Raw genomic sequence first — 23,125 nt, forward strand, 5'->3', positions numbered from 1 at the left:
GGATGAAGATCTTGGTTGCTGTTTGGGAGACCGGCTGCAACAAAAATTGTGCTTTTCTGGGTGTGTGAGGTGGTAATGATGGTGCTGTCTGCATTTTTCCAAAGTGGGGATTGTGAAGTATGCATATTCACAGTATATATGATTGACCACTGTAATTATGTAGTATTCAGATATTGATGCCTAATGAATTTAGGTGAGTGATTTAATCCTTCATGGCTCCATGGCTGATAACCTTTTGGGAAAATTGCCTATCATTTGGCAAATTTAAATAAACAAATGACATTGAAGATGCCTTTCACTAGGAGTTGGACTTGGACGTCAGTGTGAAGACAGAGGAATGAGTCCCACAAATGACATTGAAGATGCCTTTCACTAGGAGTTGGACTTGGACGTCAGTGTGAAGACAGAGGAGAGAATGAGTCCCCTACACTCTTTATAATATTTTCTCCTCTTCTCCATAGTGGTGTCTCCACTTTCTACACTATCCAAAATATTGGATATTGTAGAACTGCTCTTCATTCCTTTAACAGATGTGGACTATTGCATCAACCAACAGATAGGTAGACTATTTGGGATGAAAACACTACTATCAGCCTAACACTGTGTCATAATTCAGAGGTGACATTTTAAAACATCAATTAGTTTTAGAGGGAAAAGTGCAAGTCCAAGTGCAATGTTTAACTTTGCTAGACTCAAGAAGCAATTTTAATGATCCTGATGAATGTGGACACCAACAGTTGAATAAATTAGGCAGAAAATGTAAGTCTCATCATAGGAACAATCTAGCCATTCAGTGATGCTCAATAGGCAATAGTTGACTGAGAAATGAGCCATGAGGTCAGCCTATATATGAACATCATGAGTTATTCACCTCAATTGCTCAAGAAAGGTTGTCTTGTTTTGTTGATATTGCTGTTATGGAAAAAGAAAATCATGAATTTGGACATCCTCCCCCATAATATTAACCATCTGCCCAAATGTAATCTACTTATTTCCTGGCTGACATTTGACTTTTGTGGTTCTTTCTTTTCATAGTGATTATGAAAAGTCCCTAACAGTGACTGGTGCTCACTTACATAACATAAGACAGTCATTGGAAGGCTGGCCTCCAAGTTCTTCAACTACAAGTCCCCTTCCTCCATAATTACTTAAATTCTAATATTAAAGCTCCAAGAGGGTGGCAAGGAAAACCCATGTTGCTTGTGAAAACTCCTCAAGGGAAATATATTTTGAAAGTTTTTTTTAAGAGTTAACTTTCTAAGGGTAGAAGAAAGTTGTAAGCAAAAGGATGCAAGGCCAAGGTCAACTAACTCGATTGAAGGGGAAAAGGATGAAAGCCTGTTTTTCAGGATCTCTCCAGGTGCAGAGAGGAATAGTTTCTCTGCTAATGGTGAGCAGCTGTTCAAACAGAGGTGCTAACCTCAACCAAAAGCAGTTGAAAAAATAGTGTTTAAAACAAGTGACAAGATTCTATCTATAAATTTGAAGGATTACACAGCAAAGGTTGGATTAAAAAAATTGGAGACTCTCAAAGGTACTCCTTAAACTTTAGCTATTTTCCTCAAACTTTGACTTTTATCTGGTCTATTGACTAAATGGGGTTAGTTAGTCCCATTAGAGAGAGATAAGACCTGGGTTCCATGAGCTCAAGTTTGTGCTATATAGCTAATTATGGGGGAGACTCCATAATTGGAGTGATACCCACAACTAATTATCCACTTGGAAGTTTTCTCATCAGCCTAAAATCTGACGGAGCCTTAAATCATTGAACAGAAGGGAAGAGTTCATTTCTGTTGAGCCTTGTTTCCATATATAAGAAAATTAAAAATAACAGCAATGAGAAACATGGTGCCTGGTGAGGGTCCAGACAGAGATACATTCAGTTTACCCCTACTTATCAATTAATATTTTTCAGTTCCCTATCATCCTTTTTATTAATTCAAAATGCTCAGTTGGAGGCTTCTGGGGACAGAGGTGGTGTTGCATCCTCATTTGCATTTTCCCCACCCCTACCTTTCCTTCAGTAGGTGGTTCATGCTGACTTGGGAGGATCTTGTGAAGCTTTAAAAGCCCCACTGAGTTGAAGCAAATGTAAGCGGGGGAAATGGAGAGACTAGCTTCATCTCTCACTTGGTGGGTGATGACCTCTTGGAGATGGATGTGAAAGCCAGTGGTCAGGAGAGAAAGATGGAGCTGGAGCTGGAATTTCAGACTCTTCCACTGCAACCTCTGGGTGAGGTTCAGGGTTGCTCCTGAAGGCAGAAATTGGTTCTGCTCCAAGTTCTCTGGCTTTTATTCTCAAGTGTGGACCATAATTTCAAGCCAGTTGAGATGGATGCCATATTAGTGGAATTTACATTGCATCACTTTAAAAATGTTTCCCTTTTCCTTGGCCCTGAGCAGTGTGTTTCTCTCTTTTCCTTCTTCCTCCTGCAGAGAGAAAATGCTGTGTGAGGGGTTAATGATTTTATGACCATGCAGCTGGCAGCGGTAGATCACAGAGCTCAGTGCAGAAATCCAATTATTTCCTTTGAGATGAAAACCAATACTTGGGAGAAGGACCTCTGTGCTTCAGGGTTGCTTGATTTAAGATTTTGTTCTAGAAAAAATGGGTTCTCTGATGCAGCTTGGCTCCTGAGTCATAGAAGCTTGCCTTTCTCTCCTGCTTGATGCTGGCTACCTGAATACACTTGGGGTGCAGGAGCTAGGACAAAAAGAACTATTAGTTTCCATTTTTGGCTACTTTAGGGTGAAGTATGGTAGCAACCATCCCAGGTAGAAACTATAGTTTAACTCTAACCCTGCTGTTTGGCTTAACAATAGAAAAGTTATTTTGATTTTCTGAATTATATAAATCATCCCATTTGATTGAATGCCTTATTGATTGTAATGTGAACATCCCATTGATTGTGATCTTACTGGTTTTAGAAAGCAAATTCCTCTGTACCTGGGAACCAGGACAGCACAATTATCTCAAGACCTGAGAGTTCCAGATAATGTTTCCCTGTCAACTCAGTGGTCTCAAGACCCTAGGGCTCTAGATAATGTGTTTCTGTCATCTAAGTGGTCCTTCAGAACAGAAGAGGGCTGGATCTTCTGTTCTTAAAGCAAGGTGGATTATGTCTCGCCTTAGGAGGAACATCAAGTTTGTTGATGTTTTTTACACCAACCACTCAGGGGTCATTAGAGAAAGTCTCAGTCAGCTCCAGAAAAGACTAGCAGATCGGGAGGAGGCCCAGCGGGCAGAGGGCAACTGATATGAAAACCTTTTCTCCTGGTCCACTTGGTTGACCACCCTCCTGTTGTCCCTAGCGGGCCTGATAATCCTCCTGTTGCTAGGTTTCCTTTTTGGTCCCTGCATTGCCAAATGACTCCTCGATTTCATACACAGTTGAGTACACACCCAATACTCCAGAATCTAAGAGGAGGATGCTAAATCAAGGATTTGACTTCTGAAAAGACCAGTAGGGAATGTAACAAATGCCCCAGGGCTTAGGAACAATAGAAGGTTACAGTTAAATTAGGTCATCGCAGTCTCTGGCTCTGTTGCAAAGACCACAGCTCCCTCTTAACATTTTTTACAAGCAGGTCACGGTTTAGCCAGGGGTGAAGAGTCTAACCTTTCTAAGGTATGAGTCTGTAACCTGTGGCCTTTCAAAGGTACGAGCCTGTGACCTTTCGGGGGTATGAGTCTGTAACCTGTGACCCTTCAAAGGTATGAGAATGTGACCTTTCGGGGGTATGAGTCTGTGACCTGTGACCCTTCAAAGGTATGAGCCTGTGACCTTTCGGGGGTATGAGTCTGTAACCTGTGACCCTTCAAAGGTATGATCCTGTGACCTTTTGGGGGTATGAGTCTGTGACCTGTGACCCTTCAAAGGTATGAGCCTGTGACCTTTCGGGGGTATGAGTCTGTAACCTGTGACCCTTCAAAGGTATGAGCCTGTGACCTTTCGGGGGTATGAGTCTGTAACCTGTGACCCTTCAAAGGTATGATACTGTGACCTTTCGGGGGTATGAGTCTGTGACCTGTGACCCTTCAAAGGTATGAGCCTGTGACCTTTCGGGGGTATGAGTCTGTAACCTGTGACCCTTCAAAGGTATGAGCCTGTGACCTGTGTTAAGAAATGGAGTGATGAACTTTATGTGTGTTTAGCCAACCGTTTTGTGGTTTTTGTGAATAAAAGCTTACTTCTATATCTGGTCGGGGCTGCAATTCAGTCCTTGCTACGGTGGGGTGCTATAACTGCAGTTGCTGGCCAGCTAATAAAGGCTCCTAAATTCTACCCTTTGGCTCTGGTGGTCATCTCTTACGGGTTGCCCCATAACAATATGTTAAGAGGATTAGTGATCATGTACACAAACATATTTTCCCCTAATAATCCTGTAGAGTAGGTGAAAGGGAACAGCAGGTAGTAAGCCAGAAAGGAATTGGGATTCAGATTATGGAGCAACTAAAATTCATCATCTGTATCAATCAAATGCTTGGTCACAAGGGAAAGAGATGGACTTAACCAACAGTGATATGGCGTGGCCAAGCCTATTAGCAGCTCAGTGGAAGCCTATGGGAATGATGACGTTGTAGAGTAGCAAAGCTTTTCTTGTATGGCCATAGTTAAACTCTTGAACGCTGACTTGATCCTTATTCCAACATAAAGGTATATAAGGCGGGATTCTCACTTCACATGGGACGTCCTGTCCTCTGAACCTCAGCAATGCCTCTATGAAAGACCAGGACCCACTCACTCAAATGCATCCTTTCCTGGCATATACCATTTGCACTGCTTATTGGCTGGTTTGGTGGTAAACTGAAGTGAAAACAGGCTAAAACCTTGTCCAAGGCACTGTTCTTGTCAATCCTAAACATGTGGTCTAGTGACTTAAGCCAAAGAATAATGAACTAAAAGGATACAGTCAGGGTAGCTCAGGAGATGAAAGGAAATGCTGAGCAACCAGACCTCAGCAGATGGGAGTCCGGGCTTGTCTGGGGATCTGTAGGCGGCAGGAATAAATGAGCAGTCTTTTGGGGGTGCCACTATTAGGATTGATTAGTTTCAATGATTTTTTCCAAACTTGGGTCACTCCCCTGAAAATTCAAATTCCAAGAGGAAAGAATCTGACTGGTCCAGCTCAGGCCACATGTTTATAGTCCCACCCAGACTCTATCAAATGAAGGAGAACATTTTCTTCAAGGAGAAGGAAGAAGGGAAGTTTAGTAGGTGAAAACATCAGCTGTCTCCCCTCTGGTTAGGACTCCTAAAGAACAGTTACAACCTCCTGATATTGTAGTCCCACAGTCTCTCTGAGGGAAGCTGCCTTTGCAGAATACAGTGAGAAATTATTAACCAAGGTATATCCACAGTTTGTATGTCACTCCTGAGCTAAGTACATTTATTTCAGTTGGTGAACAAGTTTCAGTAGAAAGCTCATTAATAAAACTTCTACTGAATATCACAAGGTCCAAAATTGCAGGGCTGTGTTTTGAGCAAGAAGTCAGTATTTTGTAAATACACCTCCTACTGTGTGCCTAAGGAGCTTCTTCGATTCTAGGTCTTATTGTTTAAAAGGTGTATCTCCTAAACAGCCAGAAGATAGGAACTGCTTGGGGTTTCAGCAAATGTCACAGAAGGGCTGGTGTCTTGGTGCTCCGGGGCTGAGTTGAGCATAGCCATCTGAAATGGTTCTCTGGGGAATAGCAGACAAATCTCAGATGTTCTATCTGCAGCATAATGTGCAGGTTCATCCTGATTCAAAGCATTCAGCAACAGCTCTCCAACTCCCAGCCCACCTCCCTGGCAAGGTGGCTTCATTCTGGAGATCCATGCCCCTCTCCCCACTCTCTCTGCCCCCAGGAGACTTTCTATGACCCTAACAACGGGCTTCCTTGCCCAATGACTTCTTCTTGGTGTTGGCCAGTGGAGGTACCAGCAGGATAGAGGAGGGTGAGAAGAGAGGGAGATCAAGGCTTCCTCTCTGCTGGACCAGGGATTGACAGTGTCTGTGTTTCACTTGGAAGGCCACTACTCCTTCTTATAGCCCTTTTCTATAACTACAGGCATAGCTCTCTCCTTATTGTGGGAACTGTTATTTCTCCTTGTGCCTTCAGATCTAGCAGTGATAAAGGACTCCCTGCTTTAACTCTCCCGAGTGCTTCAACATGACTTATTAGTTTCTCTGAACTCTGAACTCAGCTTTGCACATTGTCTTTCATTAAACTCTCCTCAGTTACCCTGTTTGAGTATATTTTGTATCTGCTGCTAGGACTCTCCTTGTTATGGCTGTATTACTGTCCCTATTTTATAGATGAGAAAACTGTGGCCCAACAAAGAGCATGTTGAACCCTTGTTGTCCATCTATAAAACTCAGGCTCTCTCTATAACCTAGTCTATTCAGCCATCTTCATATTTAAGAGAGCTCTTGCCTTCAGCTAATGAATTACACTCTGGCCTTTTAGACATTAACTTATGTGTGGGGATGGATTTTTGGAAGAGCGACCCTTTCTTCTTCCCACCAGGCATAGGTCCCACTCTGTGCCACCCACCAAATGTGATCTGGGTCCTTGTTTTCAATTTTTGAAGAATCTTTCTTTCTTTAGTTTAGAAAGAATTGCTCTGAATACTGTCTTTTCATCCAGGAATACCACCTGAGAGTTTGATATTTGAAATCCTATTGAGCAGAACTCTTAAACTTATTTGAAAACAACCTTAATAAAATTTGACTCAAAGCAAGTCCTGAAATACCAGATCAGAGAGGAACCCAATTAGCTATTTTTCCTACTCAAAGTACATTTGAGCTAGAAATGACCTTATAGATTATCCAGGTTCTTAACCTAATTTTGAATAACATAGACCCTCTTAAAATTTGAAAAAGCTATGAACCCTTGCCCCAGAAAAATAAAAATCCCCCCCACACACACACTATTTGCAATAATTTTGGGGATTCATTGTCATTCCGAAGCTCACTCCTCATGGACCCCCAGATTAAGCCTCCCTGCTCTAGATTTACACACAAGGAAGCTAATACCCAGCCAGGTAAAATGACTGTTCTCATAGCTCATTAGTTGATAGATCAATCAGGTTGGGCTGAGTTATGCTACAGTAACAATCAACACATCTCAGTGGCTAAAACAACATATTTATTTTTTATTCAGGCTGTGTTTCTACTGTGGGTGCTCTGCTCCATGTCATTTTTACTTAGGAATGCAGGGTGACGAATGCCTTCGAGAACATCATCAGTCATGGTGACAGAAGAGGAGAGAACATCTGTCATCATGACAGAAAAAGAGAGAACAGTGCAAACTACTCACTGATTCTAATGCTTTTGCCCAAAAGGGGCACATCACTGCTGGTCATACTTCATTGGCCAAGCACATCATAAGGCCATGCCTAACCTCGGGTGGAGAGAAACATTTGGTGGTAGCACACATGACTAAGAAAGCTGGAAAAGCCAGATGTAGGACCCAGCATTTTTATTTCTGTCTAGTGCTTGCTACTCTTCCAAGGCTACCATATCATAATCTAATTCATGTGGGTGTGTCTCTAGAAGATTTGCCATCAGATTAGGAAGTCTGTTTCATACTGGGTGGGTTGGTAGTAATTTTATACAACACTCATTTTTCAAACCCAAATTTTTTTTTCCTGTTGTCTGTATTGCTCTTATGTTTTCAATCCTCATTTACTTTTTTCTGGCCCTCCATAGCTTGGGACCACGGTGTTGCCAGTGCAAACACAGAGGGGTTTCTGGGTTTGTTGTTTGTTTGTTTTTACTTTAGCAATTAGTGATAGGCGTGGCTCTGTTTTTATCTTCAGTTGTTCATTTATTCCACAATTTACTGAAAACCTGCTTTGCTTGGTGGGTTGTAGTGAGGATTAAATTAGAAAATTCACAGAGTCCAGTGCAGAGTAGATGCTCAAAACATGTTGGCTGGTGTGTGTGTGTGTGTGTGTGTGTGTGTGTTTATATTTTGAAATCAATATAGGATAATGATTAAGAGCACATATTTACTATGAGGTTTAGATAATTTTATTAATCTGTCTGTGCCTCAATTTTCTTTATTTATTAAATAGGAATAATAATAATATTACCAAATTCTTGGGCTGTAGTGAGTATTAATTATAACACATGTAAAGCATCTACCCAGGACCTGGATCATAGAAACTCATTGATGGAATTAGTTACTATTCATGTTATCGGCATAATTACTGGAAAATATGATGGCTTTGGCTGAGAAGAAGCGCTCTTTACTAAAGAAATACTTTAATTTTCAGATTCTATTTGTCTTGCTTTCTCTCTTATCATCACCCCTTCCTTACCCCTACCCTATTATGCACCACTGGGTAATTGTGTATGGAGAGGGGAATTCATTACTGCCAGTCACTGCCAGCACAGTTGACTGATGCACTCTGTTTTCTGGCTGTGATATTTACAGCAGCCAGTTAAGACTTAATTTTCTATTATTCCCTGAACTTTGCAGCCTTCATTTTTCATTTTTCTGTCTGAGATTCATTTCACTAGCACCCTGGAACCACGGCTGGAAAGACTCACCATCGGAATCAATGAACAAATAAGAAAGACATTTTTACCAGAGATAGGGCACAAGTGATGTGAGTTTAGTTTTGATTCTTAGCAAGAGTTTCATCCTCTCCTTTCCACTTCCTGTGGCCAATTGCCTAATTATATTAAAAAAAAAATGCTTTGGAGGTACCTGAACTTGGGTGTTCTTGCCTGGAAATGCTGCAGTCCAGCATCTGTCTGGATGTTATTATTATTTCCTTTTAATCTTGGCCTCTGGACTTGTTTGATATTGTAGGAATCCTTTTATTTTTTCCCCTCTCATGAGTCACTTGCTAGAATTGCCCTATGACACAAAAACTTGTCTAAAGATATCTCAAGGCTAGCAGACTTTTTCCTGCTCATTATCTGTGGATTCATTGGTCGGTCAGACAGGATTTTGATTAAAGTATTTTTCCACTCGGAGCTCACTGCTCCCTACACAACCCCATCCCCCTGAGGGCCTAACCCATGAGAGCATTGATCAGGGACGAGGTGGTTGAATACTTTCTCATCCCATTGTCTTTCATTCTGCAGCCCATCACTAAGGTGTTAGCAGGCTTACTGTCGACCTATAACTGCCTGCCCTTCTCCAACACATATACTAGTAGTCGCATCGTTGTGCTGGGACCAGCCATTTCATACAATTTGGCTATGCCTTCCGAGCCTTATTTCATCTGCGGGATGGGAACTTAACAAAAATGTTCTTCCCTGAGATTTTGGATTTGGGACTGAGAAATAGTTAAGCCAGGCTCTTTATAGGGGCTGGAGCCACAGGTGTGAAGGTGAGGGGCATTAGATGCCAGTTTCCTCCCCGGTGAAGCCAGCACACAGGGGAAAAATGGAGGCAGGGGAGTGTGGGGGCCTAGAGATGGAGGGTCCTGATGCCGCTTGTTCCTTCAGCCCAATAGTGCCTTCTTCATGTGAGGCCTAGACTGCACTGTGGAGGGTTTCCTGCGGGTTATGTTGGAGGCAGCATCTCCTTCTGTGTGTTCTGTGGGACCCTCCTCTCAAGAGACTCTTAGACAAATAACCTGGGAGATGTTCCACACTCTGTCCCCTTCAGTATTTTGGGTAGCCCTTACATACAAAAGATTAGAACAATCCCAGCATTTCCACATTTCTTTGACTGTTTTTTTTGGTGTATCCTTTAGTGGCAGACCTACATTTTAAAACATCACTTTGGAAAGTCTATGTTAAGGTTGAGACCCTGGAATATGGGTTTATTTTTAAGATGAGGGAATTTTACTGGGAGATGATCTCACGTTCTTTGAGTATGTTGAAGACTATTTCCTTAACTGCCTTCCTCTCTAACTCACAGATGGGAGATGGCGTGTAGGAGAAGGCTGTGGTGGAAGGGGCAGCCGGAGCCGGCATCCCTGTTCGTGTTCTGCCCCAGAGCAGAGCTTTACTTCCTCCTACAGAAGCAGGTCTCCGAGACGAGGGTTCAGGTGCAAGTAATTTATTTAGGAAGTGAGCCCAGGAAACAGTCATGGTGGAATGAGAAACTGAAGCAGGGAAGGGAAGACAGCTGATGTGTAATGTGTTATCAAGCCATTTTCTATAGGGGGCAACTGAGGCTTTGGGGAGCTCTGAGAGGCAGTGTGGACTCTGCACCTCCAAGTTATTCTGCTGGAGTGGCCAGGGATCCGGGCATTTATCCATCAGCTCCTGCGGTGATTGTTTAATGGCTGCTCCTTTTCATTCCCTGGCCCTGCTGATCTGTCACACACAAAAGCAGAGCAGACTCCAGGGATAAGAGAAAGTCCACAGATGGAGGAGGCATGCAGGGACTGGCGTCTAGAAGTCAGACTGGTAAGGGCCCAGGGCAGTGATTCTCAACTGGTGTGCCACTAGAATTCCTAAAACATGCAATACCTCATGATTCAGTCAAGGACACTGAGCTCTTTTCCCTTAGTGAAATGAGAAAAAAATTGACAACAGCCAACACAACAATAGCCATCCGGTGTGAATGAATCAAAATTATACCTATTTTTTGTCAGATTGGCAAAATATATATTTTTGGTGTGCTGCAGAATTTTAGTAATTAGTTTATGTGCGCCTTGCGATGGAAAGGTTTGAAAATCGCTGGCCTAGGGATCGGGTTGGGCACTGGAAGTGTATGCTGCCATCTCAAAGCTAGAGAAGCAGGAGAGAGCATTACTCTTTTAGTCTCCTGTTTTTATAGTGAAGGAAGAATTCCTGATAGTGTGGCAAGTTTCTGTTCATTGTTTCAAGATTCTAGACTTTTACCTGCAGGTTTTTTTTTCTGACTTTTTTATTCTAGGTCCCAGATTTTTTATTTGTGTGATTATTATTCCAAATCATATTATTCCTTCTGAAGGGGCCTGTGGGTACCATCCAGCTATTGCTTTTGTTTTGGGCTGGAATCTCCTCTCTAAATTACCTTTAACTTTGTCTGAAGCAAGGTGCGTCATGCTCACGTCTCTGGCTGTTGAATGGAAGATTACTAGTAGGTGGGCCACTTTGGACTCTGTCCCTAGATCAGTCCTTTCAGTTCCCTCTCAGCCCCCAGACCAATTCACTTGGACATTCCAATCTCTGCACCTATCTTTTGATCATTAACCAACTATGCTTCATTCCTATGGGTGTGTCATTGTTCATTCAACAAGTTCATGGAACACCTACAGTGTGCCACCAGGCACCACTGCAAATGATCTGGGAGTAGGTGAGAGGTGAGGACTCAGGGGACAGAGGCTCCAGAGAACAGATGTGGAATGAGAAGGACTTGAGTGCAAAGCTCATTTTGGCCTTGGGCAAGTCACTTCGCCTTTCTGAGGCTAAGATGACTCATCTATCAAATGGCACCTCTGTTATGGACTGAATTGTTAAAGTCTCAGGCTTTGGTACCTCCATGGCCATCAGAGGAGAAAGAGCTGGGAGGCTGAAAGTGGTTTGATAAGGGGTAGCTTTTGACCCAAGGTGACAGGATTGGTACATGTAGACGGCTGTGCTAGTATGATAATTATATATATGCGAGTATTTAATTATGTATAGTAGACATTAATATATGTGCATAGATATCTATGCTTAATTGACCTGAAAGAATACTCACTCATTATTCATTCCATCAATAGATATTTATTGGATGCCTACACAAAGGTACTGTTGTAGATGCTAAGTAAATAGCAAAACAAGCAAAGTCTCTACCATCATCAAATTTATATTCAAGGGGGTGATGTTCATGATTGTTAAGAATAGAAAGATTCTTAAATGGCATGTGCAGTATGATCCTATTTTAAATATAAATGTGAATATATAAATTTATATTTTATAAAAATGAGATCATGTGCATATCGTTATAAATAAAGATAAAGTGAGGGAACTAGAGCAACAGAAATTTGGAAAGATGGTTACAAAACTGTTTTTTTTTTTTATTTAATTAAATCTTTATTGTTCAGATTATTACATTTGTTCCTTTTTTTTCCCCCCATAACTCCCCTCCTCCCAGTTCCCACCCCACCCTCCGCCCTCACTCCCCACCCACTGTCCTCATCCATAGGTGCACGATTTTTGTCCAGTCTCTTCCCACATCTCCCACACCCCTTTCCCCCCCCAAGAATAGTCAGTCCATTCCCTTTCTATGTCCCTGATTCTATTATAATCAACAGTTCATTCTGTTCATCAGATTATTTATTCACTTGATTCTTAGATTCACTTGTTGATAGATGCATATTTGTTGTTCATAATTTGTATCTTTACCTTTTTCTTCCTCTTCCTCTTCTTAAAGGATACCTTTCAGCATTTCATATAATCCTGGTTTGGTGGTGATGAACTCCTTCAGCTTTTCCTTATCTGTGAAGCTCTTTATCTGACCTTCAATTCTGAATGATAGCTTTGCTGGATAAAGTAATCTTGGTTGTAGGTTCTTGGTATTCATCACTTTGAATATTTCTTGCCACTCCCTTCTGGCCTGCAAAGTTTCTGTTGAGAAATCAGCTGACAGTCGTATGGGTATTCCCTTGTAGGTAACTGAGTTTCTTTCTCTTGCTGTTTTTAAGATTCTCTCTTTATCTTTTGCTCTTGGCATTTTAATGATGATGTGTCTTGGTGTGGTCCTCTTTGGATTCCTTTTGTTTGGGGTTCTCCGTGCTTCTTGGACCTGTAAGTCCATTTCTTTCACCAGGTGGGGGAAGTTTTCTGTCATTATTTCTTCAAATAGGTTTTCAATATCTTGCTCTCTCTCATCTTCTGGCACCCCTATAATTCTGATGTTGGTACGCTTGAAGCTGTCCCAGAGGCTCCTTACACTATCCTCGCATTTTTGGATTCTTTTTTCATTTTGCTTTTCTGGTTTGATGTTTTTTGCTTCCTCGCATTTCAAATCATTGACTTGATTCTTGCGCTCCTCTGGTCTGCTGTCGGGCGTCTGTATAATATTCGTTATTTCAGTCCGTGTGTGCTTAATTTCTAGTTGGTTCCCCAATATAAGATCGAGGGTCTTATTAGTTTTCGTGTAGAGCTCATTAAGTTTATCGGCAGCTTCTAAACAGTTCTTGAGAGACCTTAAAAGTGTGGTTCTGAACTCTATTTCTTCCATTGACAATTTTGTCCTGTTTCTTTGTCTCCGCATTTTGTTATGCTTCCTTGGTGCACCCCCTAGTGGTCTTTGTTCGCAGTCTTATAGATAAATCTTGATTGTTGTAGCTAATTCCAGGGAGGGTTTGACCTCCAGGCCAAGTGGCTATGAGAATCAGCTGTGTCAGCAGTGAGAGAACTTCTGTCCTCTAGGGAGGTGCTAATCTAGCCTTTGCCTGAGGCTATCCGGCAAATGCCTCTGTGCAGGGCTTGGGCGGGGCGGGTCGAACAGGATCAACAGGGTGGGCCGGAGAGAGCAGTTATGGCGGCTCTCAGTCCTGTCCCCAGGGGCTCTGCCTCTCTGAGTCCCAGCACCCGCTGCAAAGCTCGGAGAGAAAGCTGCACTCGCTCTGACCGAAGCCAGACAGTCCCGCTTCTCCCGTTTGAGTCTGGGTCCCTAAAGACTCGCCTGGATCTGGTGCTCAGAGTCTGCGACTCCCTCCCGATTGAAAACGCCAACCGCGCCCTCTGCCGCCAGCCCGCTCTGCGCACTCTGCACCTCAGAATTTGACTTCAGCACTGCGCCTCCTCTGAGTGTCCGTGTGCGTTTCTCTTTCCTCCTAGTTGTAGGACTTCCACTCAGCCAGCGTTCCTGTGGTTCTGGGTGGTGTCCCTTCCGTTTTTTGGTTACACTTTTGAAGTAGTTGTTCAAAGCAGCAAACTCCGGCGTTAACCTATGCCGCCATCTTGGTTCTCGTGAGTTCGGTTACAAAACTGTTAACTGGGATTATATTTCAATGCTGGAATTACCTTTTCTCATTTTTCTTTTTCTGTATTTTCCAAATTTGGGGGTAATAAACTTGTGCTTTATATATAATATTCATTTTAAATTTTATTTTATTTCCTAAATTGTAGTTGACATTCAGTATTATTTCAGATGTATAGCATAGCAGTTACACATTTATATAATTTACAAAGTCATTCTCCCTGGTAAGTTTAATACCCACCTGGCACCATACATTGTTATACAATACTAGAGGCCCGGTACACAAATTCGTGCATGGGTGGAGTTTGGCTGGCCCATCCTGATTGGTAATCAGGGCAGGGCAGGGCCAGCTGAGGGGAGCAGTCGTCCCCGTCCCCTGGTCGAACTCTCTATGGAACTTCTGGTCAAGGGGACAATTTGCATATTAGCCTTTTATTATATAGGATGATTGACTACATTCCCTTTGTTGTACTTTACATCCCCAGGACTATTTTTAAAAAAATATATATTTTATTGATTTTTTACAGAGAGGAAGGGAGAGGGATAGAGAGTCAGAAACATCGATGAGAGAGAAACATCGATCGGCTGCCTCCTGCACACCCCCCACTGGAGATGTGCCCACAACCAAGGTACATGCCCTTGACTAGAATCAAACCTGGGACCCTTGAGTCCACAGGCCGACGCTCTATCCACTGAGCCAAACCAGTCAGGGCCCCATGACTATTTTTGATTACCATTTTGTACTTCTGAATCCCTTCACCTTTTTCACCCAATCCCCAATTCCCCTGCCATCTGGCAACCATCAGTCTGTTCTCTGTATCTGTGAGTCTGTTTCTCTTTTGTTAGTTTATTTTGTCCTTTAGATTCCACATATAACTGAAATCCTATGGTATTTGTCTTTCTCTCTCTGACTTGTTTCACTTAGCATAGTACCATCTAGGTCCATCCATGTTGCAAATGGTAATATTTCATTCTTTTTTATGAATGAGTAATATTCTACTGTATAGATGTACCTCCTCTTCTTTATCCAACTCTCTATTGATGGGCACTTGAATTGCTTCCAATATTGGCTATTGTCAGTAATGTTACAATGAACATAAGGGTGCATATATCTTTCAAATTAGTATTTTGGATTTCTTTGAATAAATACTCAGAAGTGAAATTTCTGGGTCATAAGGCAGTTCCATTTTTAATTTTTCGAGGAGACTCCATACTGTTCTCCATAGTGGCTGTACTGATTTGCAATCCCATCAACAAAGTCTGAGGGTTTTCTTTTCTCCACATCCTTGCCAACACCTATTGTTTGTTGATTTATTGATAGCCATTATGACATGCTGTTTAATTTGTATCTCTCTGGTGATTAGTGATGTTGATCATCTTTTCATATATATCTGTATTGGCCATCTGTATGTCCTCTTTTGATAAATGTTTATTCAGGTGCTCTGCCCATTTTTAAGGGATTGTTTATTTTGATAAATGTTTTAAAAGGTGTGTATTATATATGCAATTAAACAACTAAGTGCTAGAAGTAAGAATTTAACAGAAGTTGCAAAGAGCCCTTGCCTACTGTCCTTATTCCCATCTCCCAGACGGTTGTCACATTTCTAACCTGAAAGACTCTTTTTGTTATTATTTTTCACATTTCCACTTGAAAGCCTCTGGTCATCAGCTCTTTCCCCCACAGCAGCTACCATCCCCCTTGTTTGTGGTCCATCAGTTTTTGTATTTGAGTAAATGAAATATTTAGCTTGAAGGGAGTGCTTTTCCCAGAGAACATTGTGTCAACTTCTGAAGCCTTGAGCTTTTAAAAGGAAAAATGCCCCATAACTGCAAGTGGTTGCTGTTCCTGTTTGTTTTGTAGTTCTTAAGTGTGCAGAACATGTTCGAATAAAGCTGGCCAGAAATTAGTTCATGGGCTTTACAATCACAAATAAAACCCACGGAATTTGGCATTGCCTTGCTGATGTGTCTCCGGTTCACAGGAGGGTTTCTGATGTAAAAGCCCTGCCTGGCCTAAAAGAATGCAGGAGATGGGCCCTGACTCACCAGCTCTGGGACAGAACCTCAGCTGTTGGGTGCATTGGCAGAGTCAGATTCTAGGCTGAGGTTTAGGAAAAGTTTGCTGGTCATGGTATCACTTCTGGCAAACACAGTTTCTCCTTTTTCCACTGAGGCCCCATTTGCTGGGCATGACCGGTTTGTCTGGCAAAGCTCATCAGTGGTGCCCCAGCTTTCCAGAGCGTTCCGCATCTTGCGAATAGACTGGGCGTGGTGGTTTTAATAGGTGCAGGGTTTAGACTCTGAACTTTAGAGCATGATATTTTCACTTTTTTTGTTTGTTTGTTTATTCACTCTGGTTTCTTATCCTGGTCCTTCCTGTCTCTTCTTCTGAATTCAAATGCTGGAAATGTTTAAAACTTTGTAGTGCATGTAAATATTTTTTCATCCCTACTGGTCACTTGTGATTATGGGCCCTGTGGTCACTTTGACTAAAATTAATAAAGTTGCCTAAGTAACTTTTTTAAAAATGAAGATCCAATGGGGGTGGTTATAATTTGATTAACAATTTACATGGATGATGAACAAAAGAGAATGAGTTATTTAAAAACTGACCTGAACATACATTGATATGTTCGTGCCACTAAAAGAATTCAAAGTTAAGAAAAAACCCTCATGCCTCATTGAAACAGCCATTTATGTTACTGTTTCACTTTGTAATTTAAAAATCTTCAGTTTTCTATTGCTGTTAGGATAAGTACATTAAACTGGCCTATCAGATCTGGCCTCAGCCTCTTCTGCAGCCTCAAGCTGCACTCTAACCAGGACGTAATCAATTTCCGTCATTTCCCCCAGGGCATTAAACTCCTTCTAACTCTCACGTTGTATTTTTTCTTCCTGGACCATTTCACCCATTGCTCTCAGTCTGGGTCACTCCTGCTTCTCTGTCAGGTCTCAGCTCCCAAGTGGCTTCCTCTGGAGAATCTTCCCCAGTCCTCTTGGTCTAGGTTAAGGTCCCCCCCTCTGTGTGGTGCCGTCAGAACAGGTCATTGCCTGTCAACTTCTCTGTGTCCTCCATTAGTCTGTATAACTGCTGAGAGTAGAGACCCTGTCTTTATGCTACTATTTTATCCCTTGTACCTAGCACAGTGCCTAGTGGGCACATGGTAGGTGTTCAACAAATAGTTCTTGACTGAATGGGTCTACTGGAATAATTTTTTCCAGAGAAGGAATCAGGTTTAAAGTGGTTTTATGAGTCCTGTGCTGCCATTTACTTGGGTGCCTGGATTACCCAATCAATTCAGATTGAACAATTATTGAACACCATTCTGTGTTGGCTGCTTCCACCTACACTATTTCATTGATCTTCTCCTTACCTTTCTGTTTTACAGTGGAGGACACTCATGCTCAGCGAGCCTGAAAACTTCATCATGTCACCTGATGGCGAACAGAAAAAACCCTCGGCTTCAGAGACCTAACTCATTACTCTTGGCCCAGTATCAGGATGCTGCCTCTTTAAACTTTTGACCTTTACTATGCTTTTTTTGCTGCAACCATCTGGTAGGCTATTGGATTAGAACTCAGGAAGCCTTGAATTAACTATATAAAGGGTACGGCTTAGACAGAAATCAAACTGGAATCCTAAAGAGGAATCGGGAGGAAGCACTGGCCTGCGGATCCAGACATCTGGGCTCTCTTCTTACCTTCGTTACTAACTAGCTGTGTGACACTGGGCATGTCACTCCGTCTTTCTGGTCCTTAATTTTCTCATCTACACAATGACTGGGAGTGACTGGATAATTTTTAGAGGCCCTCCAGCTTGAAATTCTACAATCTTAACCTTGAAAGCCGGCGTGAGGCAGCACATGTGCACGATGATTAGTGCTGAAGGTATCAGCAAGTCTACCCGAAAGAGCTTACCTCTCAGGGGCTTTCCTGAAATTGCATTCTGAGGTAAGAAATAAAGAGAATAAACAATTTCATATCACCCTCTTATTTACGTTTTTGAACATACCGGGTAACAAAATAATAACCACGAGTCATGGGGGGAATTGAATGAAAAGAATGAGTCCTTAGCAATAGGCCACCTGATCATCATCTGTCATGATTGGCCTTTGAATAAACCAGAATAAATGCTGGCCGTCTTATGCCGGGGTCCAACCCCAGCGGGTCCAGGGGTTCCCAAAGGCGTAGACGGAGTCGGCGAAGAAGGAATGACACGGAGACAGCGTTCAGTTGATCAGCAGCCTAGCCAGGATCTCTAGCCAGGATCTCCAGCCAAGTTCTGTTCAGGATCTCCAGCGAAGTTCTGGTTAGGATCTCCAGCCAGGTTCTGTCCAGGTTCTCCAGTCAGGTTCTGTCTGAGATCTCCAGCCAGGTTCAGTCACCAGGTTCTAGTCGGGTTCTCTTGCCATATTTCTGTAGTCAGGTTCAGTCCAGGATCTTTTGCCATGTTCTCTCCAGCAAAGTTCTTCTGTCTCCAGGCTCCGTGTAGGTTCTGTCTTCTGAATTCTCTTCTAAGCTCTGTGTTCTAAGTTCTGTCTCCTGAGTTCTCTCTCTTGCTGTCTAGTTACATCTGTATTTATACCAGTTGATTCAATCCTATCAATCTCTATTACAAAGGTTAGGGCGTTTCTTATCTCCATTCCAGGGTGTAAAGATTATGTAGCTTAAGCATGATTGTTTGTAGTTAAATTGATTAACTACCCGCCTGGCACTTAGTTAAGGAGTTTCATCCCCTCCCTAACTTCAGGGAAAAATCCCTACCTGGGGAAACAACCTTTCTCGGAGAGGTGACCTTGGTTAAAACACAGCGCCAAGAAGGTGAGCAAACACATTAAGAACCGTATGCCATATATGCCAGGTCCCTTGAAACAGCAAGGATGGACCGGCTCCCAGCAGTCTTCTGCACACCTTCCAGTATTTACAGAACAGGCTTCTTCTAACCCACACTTTTATGAAAATTGTTTATAGCTTTGTGCCTCTTGAAACTGTCTATGTAGTTAAGCAATTAGCAATCAGACTTCACATCACATTGCAGCACAAGCCAATCTGAAATGCAGAAATGCAAATTGTAGGGAATGAAAATAGATTTTAAGTTGTTTGCATATAAGTTGATTTCCATAAACAATTAAAACTTATCACATTTGCAATGATTTTTTTAGAGGTGCCAAAGTAAATAAAGTAATTATATTACCCATGTGTGAACTTAGTAAAAGAACAGGTAAACTGTCATTCTGAATTTTAGAAGAGCCAATTTGGGCTTTAATGTAACTGAAAACAGCAGAGTAAATTAAAAATATATGTAACTTTAAAACTTTGAAGTTATCATAGAATGTATATCAGTAAGTTAAAACTCCTATTAAAAAATTAAAATTGTGGAGAGGGAAACAGAAAAGAAATTAAGATTAACAAGAGGTTTGAACTTAAGGGTTCATCTGCATTAAAACAGCAGCCACAGCAAAAATGATAGAAAGTTAAATGAAATATATTTACTTCTCCTGTTTTCTCTGATTTATGTAACTTTGAAACTACATTTAAAAATTAGGAAATTCATTTTTTTCCTGTCACCAGCTGTCAATTTAGGCAAGTCACTTTAAACCTTGGAGAGAAATTTTGCTGTGCATGGAGCTAACATTTCATAAAAACTGTTAAACCATAGCAACTTTAGGAAAATGCGAAAATGTCCTACTAGGGATGATACCACAGATTACAGCCTTATTACAAGTTAAATCAATTCTGGAAGTGGGTGTCTACTCTTCTTGGGAAAAATGATAAATTATGTATTTTGCTTTCATCCGGAATCAATTTCCTGTCTTCAAATGGGATTTCCACTAAAACACACACACACACACACACACACACACACACACACACACACACACGCCTGATCATTGACATTGTGGTATAATCATGTAAAAGCCAATCCCCACAGGTCATAGGTGGGAAAATTCCTGAGATTCTTAACCTGTGTGGCAAAAAGTAGAATATACTCCATTAAAGCCAGATTTAGAATCGAAAGATATATGTTTAGCAGGATTTTTGAAGCATTGCGACACCTCATGGAAGATGGAACTCTTTTCTTTCATAGGCATGCTGCCCATTTTTGAGAAGTTAATAACAGTATTGCTTTCTCTTTGACCAACAAATGAAGAACATCCTAGAGATTTACGGCACCTTTTTCAAAAGAGTGTATTTTACTCAGGTGAGAAATTCTATTTTTCTTGTTCATAAAATTCCTAATTTGATTTGTCTCAGTGAAAATTAAAAATGCGTATCACTGGTGGGCCATAGAGAGTGTTTATTTCATAAATTTTGAAATAAAATTTTGATATCGGTTGAAACTCAGAGAGAAGCAAGGAATGGGGTGAGCTTCCGTGTTAAATGGTGATTTTGAAACCAATTGCATTTCAGAACAACTGAAACCACAACAATGTTGATTTAGGGAGCAGAGCTCATTTTATTTTATTTTTTATAATTTATGTGTTTAATTTTAGTTTGCACAAGCATACTTTATTGAATTGAAAGTTTGAGGTAGATAAGGGTCTTTCTCATTGTTTTCATCAGACTATTGAACATTAAGAGATAAATAACCTGTGAAATAAATAACCGTAACTAAATATCCCTCATCAATTTATGCTGTTCATGAAATTAATTCTTCTGCTGCTGGATTTTGGCATAGCAGTCTGCATCCTTAAATTCATCTGCTTTTGAACTAAAAAGACTCCTGAAACTCCCTTCTCAATCTCCTGGTACCATCTGACAATTGGCTAAGCATTGTGAAACCCATACTTAGGAATTTCTCCTCCTTGAAACATCAGTAGTTACAAGTAGTTGCTAGAGTCCTCTGCATGAGGCTCTGAGATTGTCCTTTGCTGAACATAAAAAAAGTCTGTGGGCCTTCAAGTGAGCATCAGAAGAAAGCATAAAATATTTGTGGAGAAATTTAAATTATTCATGGCTTGTGTTGTTTTCATGTTGAGCTAGAAGGAGCTTGAACCAGGTATTCTAGAGTGATCTCTGTAGAATTCCAGGATACGCTACAAGAGTCAGCTGACACAGGAGAAGCAGGGGAGAAAGGTGATGAGCAATTCTATAATATAAAACCCTAATATGCAAATCCACTGAACGGCAGAATGACCAGTCGCTATGATGCACACTGACCACCAGGGGGCAGATGCTCAACACAGAAGCTTCCCCCTGGTGGTCAGTGCACTCCCACAGATGGAGCGCTGCCCAGCCAGAAGCTGGGCTCATGGCTGGTAAGCCCAGCAGCTGTGGCAGGAGCCTCTCCTGCCTCTGGGGCAGCAGTAAGGACACCTTGGGGGATGTTCGCCTTCTGGCTTAGGCCCGTTCCCCAGTGCAGGCCGGGCTGAGGAACCCCCCCACCCCAGTGCACAAATGTTGTGCACCAGGCCTCTAGTAAGATAAATATTCAGTTAGTGCAAGAGAGAATGGTGCTGAGCTGTGTAGCTCAGAGGAAAGAATAGGGGTGGAGAGCTTACAAGGAGTTGTGAATAATACATAATGATGGTGAGAGATTGCTAAGGCTATAAACAGGTCAGTGGGAGAGGCATAGCAAACTTGACTGAGGTGACTATTGAGGGATACATTTGACTTTTCATCAAATATGGATTCCTAAAAAGTCCTTTGAAAATCTAATTGTCATAAAGTAAAAATATATTTAATAGTTAGCTATTTAAAGAAAATATATGCCTCTAAGGGAAAAGGGCACTTTCATAATACTAATATCAATACCCTATATTCTTTGAAAATTAAAGGTTTTTGTTTATATTGAGTTTTCTTCAAGCAATGGATTCAGTTGGGAGAGATATACACATTATTTTAGCTTTGGGTATGGCATCAAAAAAGGACAGAATGGTATGGCCGGTGTTGCTCAGTGATTGATCATCAACTTATGAACATCATGGTTAGAATCTTGGTCAGGGCACATGCCAGGTTGTGGGCTGGATCCCCAGTGGGGGACATGCAGGTGGCAGCCGACCGATGATTCTCTGTCATCATTGATGTTTCTATCTCTCCCTCTCCTTTCCTCTCTCTAACATCAATAAAAAACTTTAAAAAAAAAAAAAAAGACAATGTTTCCAACTGAAAGAGGCTCTTGCAATTATCTCATTCAACTTCGCTCTCCAGATGAGAAAACTGAAGCTTAAATGCTTGCGTCAAGGTCAACCAGGAGTTCACTGAGAGTTAACCAAATGTTAAGTGATTTGTTTAGGGTCATTGCTGGCTGGCTGAAACAATGAGAGCTAGACCCCAGAAGTCCTGCCTCCCCTTCAGGCCTCATTCTCTACATCACACTTGAATTGGATAGATTGCTCTGCACAGAGAAGAAGACAGAGCCACAGGGCAGCTGCACACTTTTGACCTTGGGGGCCCTTTCCAGCTTCCAAATTCTGTGTTTCAATATCATCACTGCAAGGTCATTGTAAGATCGGGGACTGCTAAAAGAAGGAAAAAAGGAAAAAGAGGGGAAGGGAGGGGTAGGGAGGAAGGGGGAAGGAAAGGGGGAAGGGAGGGGAAGGAAAGGAGGAAGGGAGGGGAAGGAAAGGGGGAAGGGAGGGGAAGGAAAGGGGGAAGGGAGGGGCGGGAAAGGGGGAAGGAAAGGGGAGGGAAGGGGAGGGGAGGGGAGGGGAGGAGAGGAGAGGGAAGGAGAGGAGAGGAGAGGAGAGGAGAGGAGAGGAGAGGAGAGGAGAGGAGAGGAGAGGAGAGGAGAGGAGAGGAGAGGAGGAGAAAGAACTGTTATATTAGCTCCCAAATGTCCAGGGAGTATAGTAATACATCTTATAGAAGGAGAAAGATAATGTGAAAAGAATAAATTTATCTTCCAGAAAGCAATAAAGCTTTAAAAAATACCAACCCAGTTTCCCTTCTGTTCCCAGAATTTATCAACTATAGCACCTTAAATTGGTCTAGGTTTCACAGATACCAGAAGACCACAAGTGTGATGTTTTTGGAGATGCCATACATCTCCCAAACCAAGTCACTTTGTTCCAGCTTTTCTTCTATGTACATCATTTAACTTAGCTCCTTGTCATTTCTTCTTGGAGGTTCCACATTATTCTGTAGTTCCATAAGTGAGCTCTTTATTTTCAACTGCAGAAAATGGATTATGTGAGAATTTGAGGGAGGGGGGGGGGAGGAGAGAGAGAGAGAGAGAGAGAGTGAACACCATTCTCAAACACTCACTTTTCTATTCTCTGCAAACTACCACAGAGAAGATCCACAGATTAAGGACTCCAATTTTAATTT

General features: G+C 41.8%; 1 protein-coding gene across 2 annotated transcripts in view; it reads left to right on the plus strand.

Annotated features, from left to right (window-relative positions):
• The window catches only part of CFAP95 (cilia and flagella associated protein 95), a 119,659-nt gene extending 99,619 nt beyond the window's left edge, over window positions 1-20,040 (plus strand). The window contains exons 6-7 of one of the 2 annotated variants that reach the window (XR_009447614.1): window positions 17,245-17,806; window positions 19,944-20,040. Coding sequence is in view for 1 of the 2 variants with exons in the window: in XM_059656871.1 (XP_059512854.1) it covers window positions 17,245-17,331 (87 nt within the window). In the remaining variant the exon portion in view is untranslated. Of the gene's footprint in view, window positions 1-17,244; window positions 17,915-19,943 lie in introns of those variants that run through there. The other variant, XM_059656871.1, reaches the window with a different exon arrangement.
• The last annotated feature ends 3,085 nt before the right edge of the window (window positions 20,041-23,125 follow it).

The sequence above is a fragment of the Myotis daubentonii genome, chromosome 11 (genome assembly GCF_963259705.1).
Source record: "Myotis daubentonii chromosome 11, mMyoDau2.1, whole genome shotgun sequence".
Lineage (NCBI taxonomy): Eukaryota > Metazoa > Chordata > Mammalia > Chiroptera > Vespertilionidae > Myotis > Myotis daubentonii.